Here is a 14,283-nt window from a genome sequence, read left to right on the forward strand (position 1 = left end):
GCCTTCTGATATCTTTGAGGCATCAGCTATCTCCTTTAATTTTAATTTGCGATCGGCCAATACCATTTTTCATATTTTTGCGAAATTTTCTGGCCTAACTGCTGTTTTTGGGCGTCCGCTACGCTCAGCGTCTTCGGTGACCACACGACCACGTTTAAATTCATTATACCAATCCTAAATGGTTGATTTTCCTAGAGAAGAATCCGGGTAATGCCTATCAAGCCAAATTTCGGCTTCTACCGTATTCTTTCCCATCAAAATACAGTGTTTAATGAGGACACGAAATTCCCTTTTTTTCCATATTGTAGAAAAACTCAAAGGTTGTTTCACTTTAAAAATTGTAACTTAAAAGCACGTGGTCGCAGAGTTGTAAAATTTTTACACAGAGCTTATGATAATTGACACTATCCATAAAAAATATCGATGTTTGCTTACTACTGCCCCCCTTTATGTCAGGCCGGGGACTTATTGAGCGATGTGTTATTTATATGTGGCTAGAAGCAACAACTACATACATTATCAATAGTAAACACATAAATATTTATAGCCTAATTTGCTTTTTGGATACCGAACAATATTACTTCAATAATACACTAAAAGTTACACTAAATTATTACAATAGATTTCTGAGAGCATCACATTCTTAGCGCCTATGAAATTTAATTAAACGTAAGACGCAACATTCTCTTCGAGATCCTGTAGAGATTTGATAACAACATTATATAGTTGGTCCAGCTTCTCCTCAACGGCTTGCTTGCCGTCTTTGGGATTAAGGAATTTCATGGTGCCCAAATCATAAAGCACTTGGGCGCAGCGTTCACGGATAAGGCCCCAGGTGACGTGAGCCTCCTGCCCAGCTGTGTGCTCCACGGCCTGCAGGGCAGATGTGTAGAACGCCATCATGTTCTTCAGCATGCCCACAGTCTTGTAGAAGGGACAGAAGCAATCGTAGACGCTGTATGAATTCTGCTGCAGGAAATCATCCTTCAGCATTCGCGCCACCTCGAGCGTAATCTTGTCGGATTCATTGAGTGATGTTTTGCCCACCAGTTGCACGATTTCGGCCAAGTCCTCCTCCTCTTGCAGCACCTGCTTGGCCAGGGCACGCAGCTCTACAAACTCGGGACTCTCCTCCTCGTAGTAGCTATCGAGAGCACGGATATATTTGGAGTACGATTGCAGCCAATTGACCGAGGGAAAGTGCTTGCGTTGCGCCAGCTTCTTGTCGAGACCCCAGAACACTTGCACAATGCTCAGCGTGGCAGAGGTGACGGGATCAGAGAAATCACCACCGGGAGGCGACACAGCACCTACAATCGACACGGATCCCTCGCGATCCGGGCTGCCCAGGCATTTGGTGAGACCAGCACGCTCGTAGAAGGAAGCAAGACGAGCACCCAGATAGGCGGGATAGCCGGCATCGGCAGGCATCTCAGCGAGTCGGCCAGAGATCTCTCTCAATGCCTCAGCCCAACGGGAGGTGGAATCAGCCATCATAGAGACGTGGTAGCCCATGTCACGAAAGTACTCGGATATCGTGATGCCAGTGTAGATGGAAGCTTCTCGAGCAGCCACCGGCATGTTAGAGGTATTAGCCACCAGCGCTGTGCGCTTCATGATCGTCTCCTGGGTACCATTAATTTCGATGGTAAGCTCGGGAAAATCACGCAGTACCTCGGACATCTCATTGCCACGTTCGCCGCAACCAACGTAGACGATAACATCGGAATTTGAGTACTTTGATAACGTCTGGGAAGCAGACAGAAACAAGATTAGCTAAAAAGTTCAGATGCAGCTAGAGCTAATCTCACCTGGGAGATGACAGTTTTTCCGCAGCCAAAGGCACCTGGAATGGCTGTGGTGCCACCCTGGACACAGGGGAAAAAGGCGTCGAGCACACGCTGGCCAGTTAGCAGCGGATTCACGCCGGGCAGTTTCTCAACAACTGGACGACTTTTACGCACTGGCCACACCTGCAGCATGGAATGCGTGGTGACGTGGTCGTTGAATTCCGTTTCGATAACGACTTCATCCACATTGTAATCGCCAGGTGGTGCAATCCAGGAGATTCTGCCCTGCGCACGGGGTTGAAGCATCAAGCGATGCTCCACCATGCAATTCTCCTTCACATAGCCATAGATATCACCACCAGTGATGAGATCACCGATTTTTAACTTAGCCGGCTCAAATGGATAATCAGTGGTACGCGACAGACTCTTCACATCGACGCCTTTGGGTACATAGATGGAATTGGTCAGCTCGTTAATTGCGCGCAATGGTCGCTGAATACCATCGAAAATGCTGCCCATGATGCCGGGACCCAGCTCCACGGATAGAGGTTTTCCCGTTTGATAGACAGGATCGCCCACGCTGACGCCAGAGGTTTCCTCATACACCTGTATGGTGGCCATATCGCCCTCCAAGCGTATGATCTCGCCCACCAGATGAAAGTGTCCCACACGCACCAACTCATACATCGCAGAGCCGGCCATCTTCTCCGCATTGACCACAGGGCCAGAGACACCGAACACACGACCTTTTTGATAGTCGGGATCTCGGGACTCAACTAATGTCACCGATCGTGAGGTCAAGCGCCTCGATTCGAAAGTCTCACGCAGCCTGACCGTGGATTCTTGTATGGCTTGTTCCGATGTGTGAATCGAAGTGTCACTGATGAAGGAAGTGTTTGTCGTGCCATCCAGTCGCATTGTGGGGACATACTCCAGTTCCTCCGTTTTCTCCCTGATATTTATCGATGGCTTTTTTTCCAGTAGTGATGATTTCGCCTTCTTGTCCTTTTCTTTCCCTCTTTCCCGTTCTCGTTCTCTTTCCTTTTCTTTTTCTTTTTCCTTCTCCTTTTCAGACTTCTCTGGTTTTGTTTGATGCTTTCGACAGTAATTCTTATTTGAGCATTGACACAAGGGTTTATCCATTATGCGATTTGGTGTCTTCTTCAATTGACAACGACAAATAATTTAGTTACACGAAGTGATTATAGTTGTTTTCCTATAAAAGAAAATTGAATATAAATATAAAGTAAGAATATATGTTGGTTGTCAGAATTTAAAAATATTACCTGATTTTTTTGGGTGATATACAAAAAAGTTGTAAAATTACATAATAAGTAGACATAATTGTCCATTAAAAGATACTTGTTGCAATACATAATATGTATATAATATTATGTAACGCAAATTGATCAAATAGATGAAATTGCAGTCTTCTCCCTATGTTTCCTTCCTAGAAAACGGTTTTTTTCTTATCACGAATTAACAATACAATCACGAATTCTCATAGTTATACGGTTTGAGATACAATGTGCAAAGAAATTACTACAATAATTATAAATTTAATAGTTTTCATTGCACGATTCATATTTATTGTTGTTAATTGTTTCTTAGTTTTCATTTCAAGATGGTGAGAGAGCAGCCATTTAATTAGTTATTTTCGCCATTTATTTGAATTCCTCATTATCACGTGATGAATATTTGCACAACTTGACTTTCATTACTGCAGCTGCAGGCAATCCGTAAGTATGAGTCCAGAATGGGGGAAGATGTTGGAGGGTCACTCTTCGTCTTGGAGGTGTGTGTGATTAGAAGGAGAAATAGTGAAAAGCCATTTGACTTTCAATTACATTAAATGTATTTGTTGTTTGCACTTTATTCGTACATTTAATATTTCATACTTTAAATATTTACATAAGTTTAACAAACAAACAAATAAACAAAGAGAAAATATGACTTTTTTTCACAAATAAACAAAAGAATTTCCATTCATTAAACAATAATACTATGCATGCATTTGTATTTGCGTATGTGTGTGTGTGTGTTTGTGCGAGTGTATGTGTGTATGGAAGTACATAGAAGGACGTTAATAACGTTGTTGTTGCTGTTCTTTGAGCATGGCCATTTGGGGGTTGAAGGAGTAGATGGGAAAGAAGTTGTATAGCAACCGCAGGCCGGAATGTTTTCAGCTCGCAGGCTATTTTAGAAGAGGAATGTTAACAATAGTAGTAATTTCATTTCAATTCTTGTTTTTTCTCTCGTTAAATTTTTTTCACTCATTTTTTTTTTTTTTTTGTGGAATCTTCTTTTGTTGCACGGAATTATTTTTGACGGAACTGTACGCAGCAATATGAACGTGTTTTTGTTGTTGCCATATTTAAAAGTTAACTACATAACAATATAAGATTAGGGTGTAAAAGTACGGCCAATGCGCTCTAATCCTCCAAATTTCTGAAGGCCTGCTGCAAATCTTCATGCAGTTGCTCGAAGTCAGCCTTGATCTTGGCCTCACCATCCTTGACGGGATCCTTGAAAGTAAATTAAAGAAAAAATATATAATATAATGTTTGCTGCCTGAAGAAAACCCAAGTAGTATTGAAAACATACCTTGAACTTCATGGACGACAGCTGGTACATAATGTTGCCCATAGCCTCACGGATGACATTCCAGGTGATCTTGTTCTCGGACTGAGCCGTCGACTCCACAGAGTGACGAGCCATATCGTAGAAGTCGATGATGTTCTTCAACATGCCGACGGTCTTGTAGAAGGGGCAGAAACGATCGTACGACGAGTAGGAGTTCTGTTGCAAGAAATCATCCTTCAGCAGCTTGGCTACCTCAAGGGTGATCTTGTCGGTCTCAGCCAGCGAGGCCTTGCCGACCAACTGCACGATTTCGGAAAGATCCTCTTCCTCCTGCAGGATCTCCTTGACCTTGGTACGCAGGGGCACAAACTCGGGGAAGTTCTTGTCATAGAAATCATCCAGAGCACGCATGTACTTCGAGTACGAGATGAGCCAGTTGATGGAGGGGAAATGTTTGCGCTGAGCCAGCTTCTTATCCAAACCCCAGAACACCTGGACAATACCCAGAGTGGCGGAGGTGACGGGATCAGAGAAATCACCACCAGGTGGCGACACAGCACCGACAATGGACACGGAACCCTCACGCTCAGGGTTACCCAAGCACTTGACACGACCGGCACGCTCGTAGAAGGAGGCGAGACGGGCACCCAAATAGGCTGGGTAACCGGAATCGGCAGGCATTTCAGCGAGACGACCAGAAATTTCACGCAAGGCTTCGGCCCAACGGGAGGTGGAATCAGCCATCATGGAGACGTTGTAACCCATATCACGGAAGTATTCGGACAGCGTGATACCTGTGTAGATGGAAGCTTCACGAGCAGCGACAGGCATGTTGGAGGTGTTGGCCACCAGCGCGGTACGCTTCATGATGGACTCAGTGACGCCATCGATTTCAACAGACAGCTCGGGGAAATCACGCAATACCTCAGACATCTCATTACCACGCTCGCCGCAACCGACGTAGATGATGACATCGGAGTTGGAGTACTTGGACAGGGCCTGTGAAAAGTGTTTGAAATGAGTGACAGTTGTAAATAGAGGCAACAGGGTGGCTGACATACCTGGGAGATGACAGTCTTGCCACAACCGAAGGCACCGGGAATGGCGGTGGTACCACCCTGGACACAAGGGAACAGAGAGTCGAGCACACGCTGGCCGGTCAACAGGGGATGATTGGCGGGCAGCTTCTCGGTGACGGGACGTGGCTGACGCACGGGCCACACTTGCAACATAGTGTGCTTGGTGATCTCGCCATCGAACTCAGTCTCGAGGACAACATCATCGACTTTGTAGTTGCCCGAGGGGGCAATGTAACGCACTGTACCCTTGGCACGTGGGTTGACAATCATCTTGTGCTTGACCAGGGTGTTCTCATGGACCAGACCATAGAGATCACCTCCGGTGATGTGAGAGCCGACCTTAACGTTGAGGGGATTAAATTCCCAGCTGGCCACACGGGACAGAGATGGCACATTGACACCCTTGGGAATGTAGATGGATTCGGTGAGCTCGTTAATGTCCTTCAATGGACGCTGGATACCATCAAAAATGCTGCCCATAATACCGGGACCCAACTCCACGGACAGAGGCTTGCCAGTGCGCAGCACGGGATCGCCGACAGTGACACCGGAGGTTTCCTCGTACACCTGAATGGTGGCCATGTCACCTTCCAGACGAATGATCTCACCCACCAGCTCATAGTAGCCGACACGCACCAGCTCGTACATAGCAGAGCCGGACATAGCCTCGGCGGTGACGACTGCGAGGAGTAGTGACGAAATAGTTAGCTAAGATGAAGTTGAGGAGCCGGTGTTGATGGTTACTCACCAGGGCCAGACACAGCGAAGACGCGGCCATATTTGGACTCACGCTCCTCGTCATCGAAACGCTTCAAGTTGGACATTTTGTTTTATATTTTGGCACTACAACTGTAAGAAAATATTGAGGATTGTTTAAAACAAGGTTATTTTATGTTAAATACAGTGAAAACCGCTTAGTGGGCACTATTAATAAGATATTCAGTTCGGACTAAAGAGTTTTCACTTTATACTCGCATTTGAATGTGTTGAAAAATTTCTTATCACTGTCAGCTGACAACAGGTTAATGTAAGGCGCACGCTGCTAATAGTAGTATAGTTTGGCAACTCCCCCATATAGGTTAAGAAACTAACTTTTATTTGATTACACACAGATATCTATATACACTTTTTTTGTTTTAAATTTTGCTTAATTTCGTTTGCAAGCAACGTAATTCAGAGTGTTCGTATTTTTTTTAACTATTCAGCAAAATTATGCCAGTTGAATGAATAAAAGTTAATAAGCAGAGCTTTTATTTCACGTGACAGAGCTTTGCGCGAGTTCGAAAAGCGATTTCCATGACATTGATAACTTTTAATTAAAGGGAGAGAAGAGTACTAATAACTAAGTTTAAGAAAACTAAACTCTACCAGCCTAAATCAGTTTGCACAATAACTATCAGTTGCTAGACGTATTTTCTTTTCTTTTTTCTTTCTTTTAATTTCGTATATTCGAATAACGAGCAGCAAAGAAAAAAATGCGGGCGATTCCAGTTTTGTTATCTAGTTAACTAAGGGGAGAGTAAGAGTTTCAGAGAGCGGAGAGTGAGTGTAGCGTTGAGCTGCGCTCAGCAAACTCTACGAACGTTTGCTCACTCTCGCTCTCACTCACACTCGCTCTCTTTTTCGAACTCGAATATTTGACAATTGGCTTTTGACGTTGATCACAAGACTACTGTCATGTTGTCAGCTGACAAATGGAAAAATGCAGAACTAACTACAACAAGTGCGCCACCATATTGAATTTTGCATTCGGCTTTAATGTTGAGCAGCTCCAACAATAAACCGAATTAAAAAAAATTTGCTATTGTCAATTTGGGGTGGGCAGACTTATTAAGCTTAAGATCACAAGACCCACGATTGGGGCGGGCGCGAGCGGAAGGTCAGCTGACTGTGCAACTATTTTTTCACTCAACAAATTGTAGTTTTTTCATTCCGTATTTTTTCTGTGTTTTTTTATGAGCACTTTAATTTTTTCTCGTCGTACAGTTGTTATGTGTTTTTTTCCTCTGTTTGCTTTTGGCTCTGCAGTGTTGCATTCATTATCTAATACGCATGCAAAATGCAAGCTTTTTTCTCCATCTCTTGTTTTTTCACTTTCTTTCGCCGCTTCACCTAATCAAGTTGTAAGCCTGCGCTTTGGTTTTTTATAGTATTATTAAATTTTAAAACTGCTTCTAAATTACTTTTTTCGCTGTTCGCTTATGTGTGTGTGTTTGATTTTTTTTTCTTGTTTGCTTTTGGGGCTTACGTTTCTATCTTGACGTTCCACTTGCGAACGTTGCTGCTTTACTCCGACAGAACTAAAACCGACTGAGCACTAGCGTAAGCAAAGTTGTCGCTCGAACTTCGAAAAGTTCCAATACATCGTTTTGTATGTGTATGTGTGTGTGTATGGAAGTCGACGGGGATCCAACGATCGCAAATACATATGCGCGTAAGCTTTAACGCAAAGCTTTGGCTCGCTCGCAGCTTTGCATGTGAGTTGTGAGCTGCTATCGGTGCGTAACCAGCAAGAGCTTTCACTATCGAAGCGCAGCGCTGTTTGAGAGTTGCCAGAGTGAAAAATCTAGATGATGGAGTCGAAAAGAGAGCAAGTAGGGGTTATTCTATGGCAGGCACACGTAGATTTTCCTATAATCAAATAATATATATTTAATTTAAATTAGTATTATTATTTATTATATTAAATAAAGTGTCTTTTAATTAAAGTCACCATCAAGCTTTTAATCCAGGCTACAAAATTTGTTATGAAGCAGCTGACAGCACGTTAGCGCCATCTACCGACTATCTATCGTATTCTTAAATGCTAATTGGAATTGCTTACAGCTGATAAGAGTTCGAAATAGTTTCGCAAATATAATTTACGAAGTGACTGCGATCAACTTGCACTGTCGCCATCTAGCGATTGTTGGTGTAAACATAACACCTACCAATAAAAGCAAAGAGTATTTTACAGCCGTTTTGAAATTCTTGCGCAGCTTTTCACTTACCCAACTTCAGAGGGCACATTGAAATGCGAAATGAAATAGATTTTCTTTTGGCGTGTTTTTCGCAGTTTTTCTAACTGCCCCGACGACTGCGGCGGGCAGAAGGAAAAAACTTTGATTAAAAATCACATTGTAAAAAGATATGCACATTGATATACATTGTTATTGTTGTTACTGTTATTGTAGTCGTAGTTATTGGTGTTGTTATTGTTTATATGCAGCTTTTTGTTTGTGTGCAACCAATCAGCAGCTGCATCTGCCGCAATTGGGATTGGGAAAACCTGAACTCTAATTGGAAACTGAGCGAGAGCCGTGGCCAAAAGATTGATTCTGGTAAACACAAAAAAACAAAAGCAAAAAAACAGAAAAATGTATGAAGATGAAAAACCAAAAAAGCATAGAAAATAAAAATCAAGAATAGAGAATAGAGAATTGTGATTGCAGTCAGCAAAAGGCAGAAGTGGCAAGTGGCAAGTACAACAGTAAACCATTGCTTACAAAGTAGTCAAACAGTCGATTCTCTGAAGAGCAATGCCGATGAGATTGGGACACGGGTGAAGGGAGAAGGGAGAGGGGGGAGGGGGAAGAGTGATGGGCTCTCTTGGATAACTTATAAATCGATGACGTTGGCATGCAGCTTATGCTGCAACTGAGGAGCTCCTTCTCAATCCGGTGCGGGGACATTTGCATAATAAGGCGAAGCTGCAAAACTTTTGCTGCTGTTGCTGCTGCACTCGGATCCCACCCAAAAACTGCCCAAGTGCTCATCCTCTGCTCATCTGTCCATGGCTAGGATGAGTGCTTCAGCTGCTGCTGCTTCTGCTTCTGCTGCGCCAATGAACGCCAAACACTTGTCCACATCTTTGCTCAGCATTCATTCCAATTCACATCTACATCCACATCCTCATCCTCATTCTCATTCTCATACTCTCTCATCCACAGGCCATGTGCTCATCCGCATCCTTCGTTTCATCGTCTATTGGATGAGTGTCAGATTCTGTGTCAAAATGGCGCAGCAGCAGAAAAATCCTCAAGAGGCAAATGTGGAAGGCGAGTGTCAGTCATCGCGGGAGAGAAGAGAGAGAGAGTGGGAAGAGAAAGAGGGGAGGGAGAGCAGAGCGAGCTGTGCTGCTGACAGTTGGACAAACTGACAGCTGAAATATGGCTGAAATATCAGGTATCTATGCAAGTCTGGCAGAATGTTCAAACAGCTGACTTCTTGCCACTTAAAGCTTAATAGACTGGCAAAATTGTGGCAAGGGGTTTTCATATAAAACTTCACAGCTGAAAATAATTTCAAATGCTTTAGAAGCACGTTTGCTTATGATTGGCAAGTAATTATTTGTGTTAATGTGAACTAATTTAAAGCTCTGTTCAGCTAAAAGTTGAAGTTCAGCTAATTCGAATAAATGAATATAATAATACGTACAATTATATTCCACTTAAAGTTCAGAAGGAAGATTATAATTTAAAGTTCTATTAAGCTTAAAGTTCAAAAGGAAGATCACAAATCTAGGCAAGTATTTGAATTAATGTTTAACTTCAGTTTTTTGACTAGAATTCTGGTTATACTTTTTTGAAAATGAATTTTAAATTTTTCTTCGTATGTAGTTTTCTTGAATTTCATGAATTCTTTAAAGTAGAAATGAAAAACCTTCATAATTTTTAAATAAAATAAGTAATTACTGTAGTAGGGGTAATTCTACAATGAAAAACATCAACCAAAACAATTTTAAAAATAAAAATAAGAAAATGTTATTCTTATAGCTCTGGATAAGCATTATATTTAGAGCTAAAATTGATTTAAATAATTTTTTCTGTTTTACGATTAAATAAATAAATTCGTTAATTTTTTGGTTTGCGTACAAATTCGTTCAATTTTTTTGCAACAGAAAAATAATTCCAAAAATTATTCTTATCTCCAATTAAAGTGTTAATCAAGAGCTAGATTTATTTTCTTTCACCAAAGAATTACCCATTTATAGATTATTATTAATTCTTCTTGAAATTAACTTTAAATAAAATTAAAAATCGTTTTCAAACTTGAAATTTAAAAAATTGTATTTGCACTTTTCAGAACTTGCAACTTCAGTACACATCAACTTGCCACAATACGTGGCAAGCATTGTGAGTCATCATATTTGATTTCTTTTAGGGTTTTTAATTTCAGTCTTTCATTTCGCTTTGAACTTGCTTTATTTGCCGCGTTGATTGCATTAGCTTGCCCTTAGCGAACCTGCCACAATATGTGGCAGCATCTAGCAGCGAACAGCTAACAGTGAGTGGTGAGTGGCGAGTTGCGATTCGAATACATTAAGTCATAACTTCATTTGGCTATTCGTTCATTCATTCATTTAGTTTACACTGCTGCTTCTCATGCTTCCTCCTCGTGGCAACATCAATAAATTCATTTGAACTTGTTACAGACACACACACATAGAGGAGGATGGGGCATGGGGCATGCACCCTGACGTGGGCTAATCTTGTTGCGCATTGCCATAATTTTCAATTTACATGCGGCCAACGAAAACCCCAAGCGATATGTTGCTGCTGCTCTTTCTCTTGCTTCTGTTGCCGATGGCGCTGGAAGCTGAAGCTGCAGCTGCAGCTAGATCCGGAGCTGGAGTTGCAACATTGTCTCCTTGCTTATCCTCCTCTGACGTTATATTGGTCACAATAAATTAAGTGCAATGGGCGAGTATGTGTGTCTGCTGTCCATTGGCATCCATTCGCTTGATTATAGCCATGCCCTTGCCACAGCCCTTGCCTCCCCTGCCTCCCATTCGTGCCTCGCATTGCAGTTGCATTAGCTTGTTATTGTTGCTCCATTGGGACAGCTGCCGTTGCCGTTGCAGTTGCAGTTGCAGTTGCAGTTGGGCTACCTAAGTGCAACATTTACATTTGCGCTATCATTTGCCATTGTGCCACAGCGGGTGCCTAATCATTGACACATTCATTGATGCATCGGGCTGTGGCGCCGCGTGTGGCATATTTACGAGGCCGATGCTAATTGGTTAAAGCAGACGACAGTCGACACTCGACACTCGACAGTGCACAGTCTACGACACACTCGATGCTGCTGCCTAAACCATTTCCACTATCTGATTTGCCACACACACACACACACAGAGAAACACAGTTGCCAAGCTTTAATCATTAATTGTCTATTTTAATTAAACAAAATTCACTTAATATGCGCTTTGCAAGTTGGCAAGCTCTACAAACAATTTGCAAAAATTGCAAACCAAAAAAAAAAAAGGGAAAGAAATTGAGTTTAATGTTGAGTCGAATATTGAATGCTCTTAGGCATTAATAAGTTTACTTTAAGTTTCTCTCTAGTTGTGACTGCCTGAAGAAAAGTATTAAAGTTTGCTTAAATTTAAAAAAAAAAAAAATAGCTTTAGAAAATCTAGTTTAACTACACAACTTGCAAATTAAATTAATACAGAAAAAATAGCTTTAAAATAAAGTTGCTTTGTTAAATAAAATTTGTAATTTCGTAGAAGTATGTCTAATAAAATTAGTTCTATTAATTGTTATCTGAATAAAACGTTGAATAGGAATATTAATTTATATATGTATATATATTTAGATATCTGTACATAATGTTGATTTAGACTCTAAAATTCATTCAATGCTGATCATTGTAAAGTTATTTTTTAATGGTCAGCTTGAAAGTTTAACTATTTACTATAATTAAAGTTTTTTTTTAAATAAAAGTTCTTTCAAAATGAATTCGAAATGTTTAACTACAACTTGCAAGCACATTTTTTATGATCGAGAGTCGAGCAATGTTGTCTTTTTGGAATGTCAATCTTGAATAGATTATTCCTGTGACAGTTGGCAAAATATTTAGAGCAAAAGGAACTTTATTTTTAAGCTGATGGACAGAAAGTCCAATGGACTCTTTGGAGTATCAAATGGGCTCATTCAATGCATTGCACATTACGTTACTTAATTACAATACACTCTGCAAGGGTATAGAAAAGCAAGCGAACACACACACATACACACACAATGAGAAGAGCATATGCCAGGCTTAAGCTTCAGCAAAGAGAAGCCAGGACACCACAAACAACAGCAGAAACAGCAGCAGCAGCGGAGTAACAAACATGCTGCAACATCATCATCATCAGCTAGGAAAAGCTGCAGTAGCAGCTTCTATCCCCAAAAACAATAAACTTTTTCATGCACACACACACACACACACACACTTGTACATTCACAGAGGATTTAACTAATTTGCAAGAACATTGAAAATCCTTTAAAACTGCTGCAGTGGTGCCAAGCCGCAGCCAGTAGCAGCCAGGAGCAACAGCAACAGCAGCAGTATCAGTGGCATCCTCAAGTCCTGCCACATACGAAGGTCATGTTGCAAGTGGCAACAATGCTTCTTCAACTGGCTCACATAGTTAGGCATGTGCAGCACTGGGTAAATGAACCAGTTGGTTATGAGTGCTTGTGAACCAGTTCAAAATCTCTAAACAAAACTTCAAAATTTAAAAAGTAAACATACACTGCAATATGTATGAATAGAACTACATATACATTTTGTATGTGTTGTTGTGCGACATAGAATTTAAAAGCTTAACTTTTGTTGTGGCTTAATGAAGTTTCTAAGTGATCCTAAAAGTATGCTGTAAATATTTTGCCATGAATCAAAAGGGCTGCGGGCAAGGGCTTTTGTTTTCTACGTACTGCCTACAAGTATGCTGCACTTATTATTGTTAAATGAAACGTTACTCACATGCAAACCGAGAAGTTTTTAAGTGAAATTCTTGTATTGATTCTCAAGTAGGGGACGACCAACTTTCGTGTTTTAGCGTGTGCGCCGACCTGCAATTAAATGGTAAGTAGAATAAGTACAGGAAAACCTCTTGACAGCCATTTCTCAGCGTGACTAAAAGCAACATTTTATTTTTTGCCGCTGCCTAAAAGCATGCTTTGCCAAATAATTCAACGGATGCTTGTGCTAATTTTGTTGGTCTCTAAAAGTATGCTTTGATTTAAATTGAATTAGCAAGCTGTTTATATTTTAAGGTACACCTGAAAGTATGTTTTTTTTTGGTCGGTTATCAATTTACATTCAATGTTCACTGGTTCCAGGTTGCGCAGCACATTGAATTACATACATACATGTGTGTGTTGTGTGTGTGTGTGTGTGTTTTGTGTGTTGGGGGATTGTTGCTTTTGCTGCTAGTATATTGCGCATTTCAACTTAACTGAATTATTAGCCGAGTTATGTGAATTATGATCTCTTAGTGCTGATACCATGCATGGCTACTACCTTGCTGCTGTTGCTGCTGTTGTTGCTGGTACCTGCACTTAGACATCACCTTCAGCTTGGCTGGCTGCATCCGCCCAGACTGTCCTGCATCCTCTGCATCCCTCTCTTCAACGCCCAGCACTTTCGTTAATGCATTTGCCCACTGGCCATGTGGGAGATTGTTTTGTTGTTGTTGCTGGCGAGGCAATTTCCCAACAATAACAACAAGAGAATTGTGAAGGGGCATGAACTGTTGACTGCTCACCTGGTTTACCTGAGCTTTCCCAATGTCTGCAGACACAGGTAGAAAACTTGCAACACACACGACACACACTAAGTTGGCCGTTGCATATTAAACAAAAACACTTTTCAATGCCTGGCTGCAGCTGGAGATGGAGATGGAGGTGGAAAAGGAAAAGAAAGGCCAAAGAGGGGTTGAGGCCAAGTTTCGTTACGAGTCCGGGAAGCCTTTAGCTTTTGTTATATTCATGATGTTGTTATTGCTTTTGTTTTGTGTCATTGCGGCTACCACAAATCCCAGCAGATTGCAGCAACGTTGCCTCAGCATCAGCCTCAGT

The 14,283-nt window shown here is 41.5% G+C and overlaps 2 protein-coding genes across 2 annotated transcripts; both read right to left on the reverse strand.

The window, feature by feature from the left end:
- Nucleotides 1–508: 508 nt before the first annotated feature.
- On the reverse strand, nucleotides 509–3,062 carry LOC133835320 (V-type proton ATPase catalytic subunit A-like). Its single transcript, XM_062265327.1, has 2 exons — nucleotides 1,812–3,062; nucleotides 509–1,749 (listed from the first exon to the last, which is right to left on the reverse strand). Exons 1-2 carry the CDS (start codon nucleotides 2,931–2,933, stop codon nucleotides 664–666), a joined length of 2,208 nt encoding a protein of 735 aa, XP_062121311.1. The 5' UTR covers nucleotides 2,934–3,062; the 3' UTR covers nucleotides 509–663.
- Nucleotides 3,063–3,627: 565 nt separating this feature from the next.
- Nucleotides 3,628–7,835, reverse strand: LOC133835321 (V-type proton ATPase catalytic subunit A). Its single transcript, XM_062265328.1, has 5 exons — nucleotides 7,701–7,835; nucleotides 6,201–6,301; nucleotides 5,435–6,132; nucleotides 4,395–5,372; nucleotides 3,628–4,315 (listed from the first exon to the last, which is right to left on the reverse strand). The coding sequence occupies exons 2-5, from the start codon at nucleotides 6,274–6,276 to the stop codon at nucleotides 4,223–4,225; spliced, it is 1,845 nt and encodes a 614-aa protein (XP_062121312.1). The 5' UTR covers nucleotides 6,277–6,301; nucleotides 7,701–7,835; the 3' UTR covers nucleotides 3,628–4,222.
- Nucleotides 7,836–14,283: the final 6,448 nt, after the last annotated feature.

The sequence above is a fragment of the Drosophila sulfurigaster genome, chromosome 2L, assembly GCF_023558435.1.
Source record: "Drosophila sulfurigaster albostrigata strain 15112-1811.04 chromosome 2L, ASM2355843v2, whole genome shotgun sequence".
NCBI lineage: Eukaryota > Metazoa > Arthropoda > Insecta > Diptera > Drosophilidae > Drosophila > Drosophila sulfurigaster.

What these genes read in the sequence shown, in the direction of transcription:
- LOC133835320 (XM_062265327.1), bottom strand. Translation starts at nt 2,933, where the DNA reads ATGGATAAACCCTTGTGTCAATGCTCAAATAAGAATTACTGTCGAAAG. An exon ending in GAAAAACTGTCATCTCCCAG is followed by an intron (nt 1,750 to 1,811) that starts GTGAGATTAGCT and finishes TCTGCTTCCCAG; the next exon opens with ACGTTATCAAAGTACTCAAA.
- LOC133835321 (XM_062265328.1), bottom strand. Translation starts at nt 6,276, where the DNA reads ATGTCCAACTTGAAGCGTTTCGATGACGAGGAGCGTGAGTCCAAATAT. An exon ending in GCAAGACTGTCATCTCCCAG is followed by an intron (nt 5,373 to 5,434) that starts GTATGTCAGCCA and finishes CACTTTTCACAG; the next exon opens with GCCCTGTCCAAGTACTCCAA. An exon ending in TGTCGTCCATGAAGTTCAAG is followed by an intron (nt 4,316 to 4,394) that starts GTATGTTTTCAA and finishes TTTACTTTCAAG; the next exon opens with GATCCCGTCAAGGATGGTGA.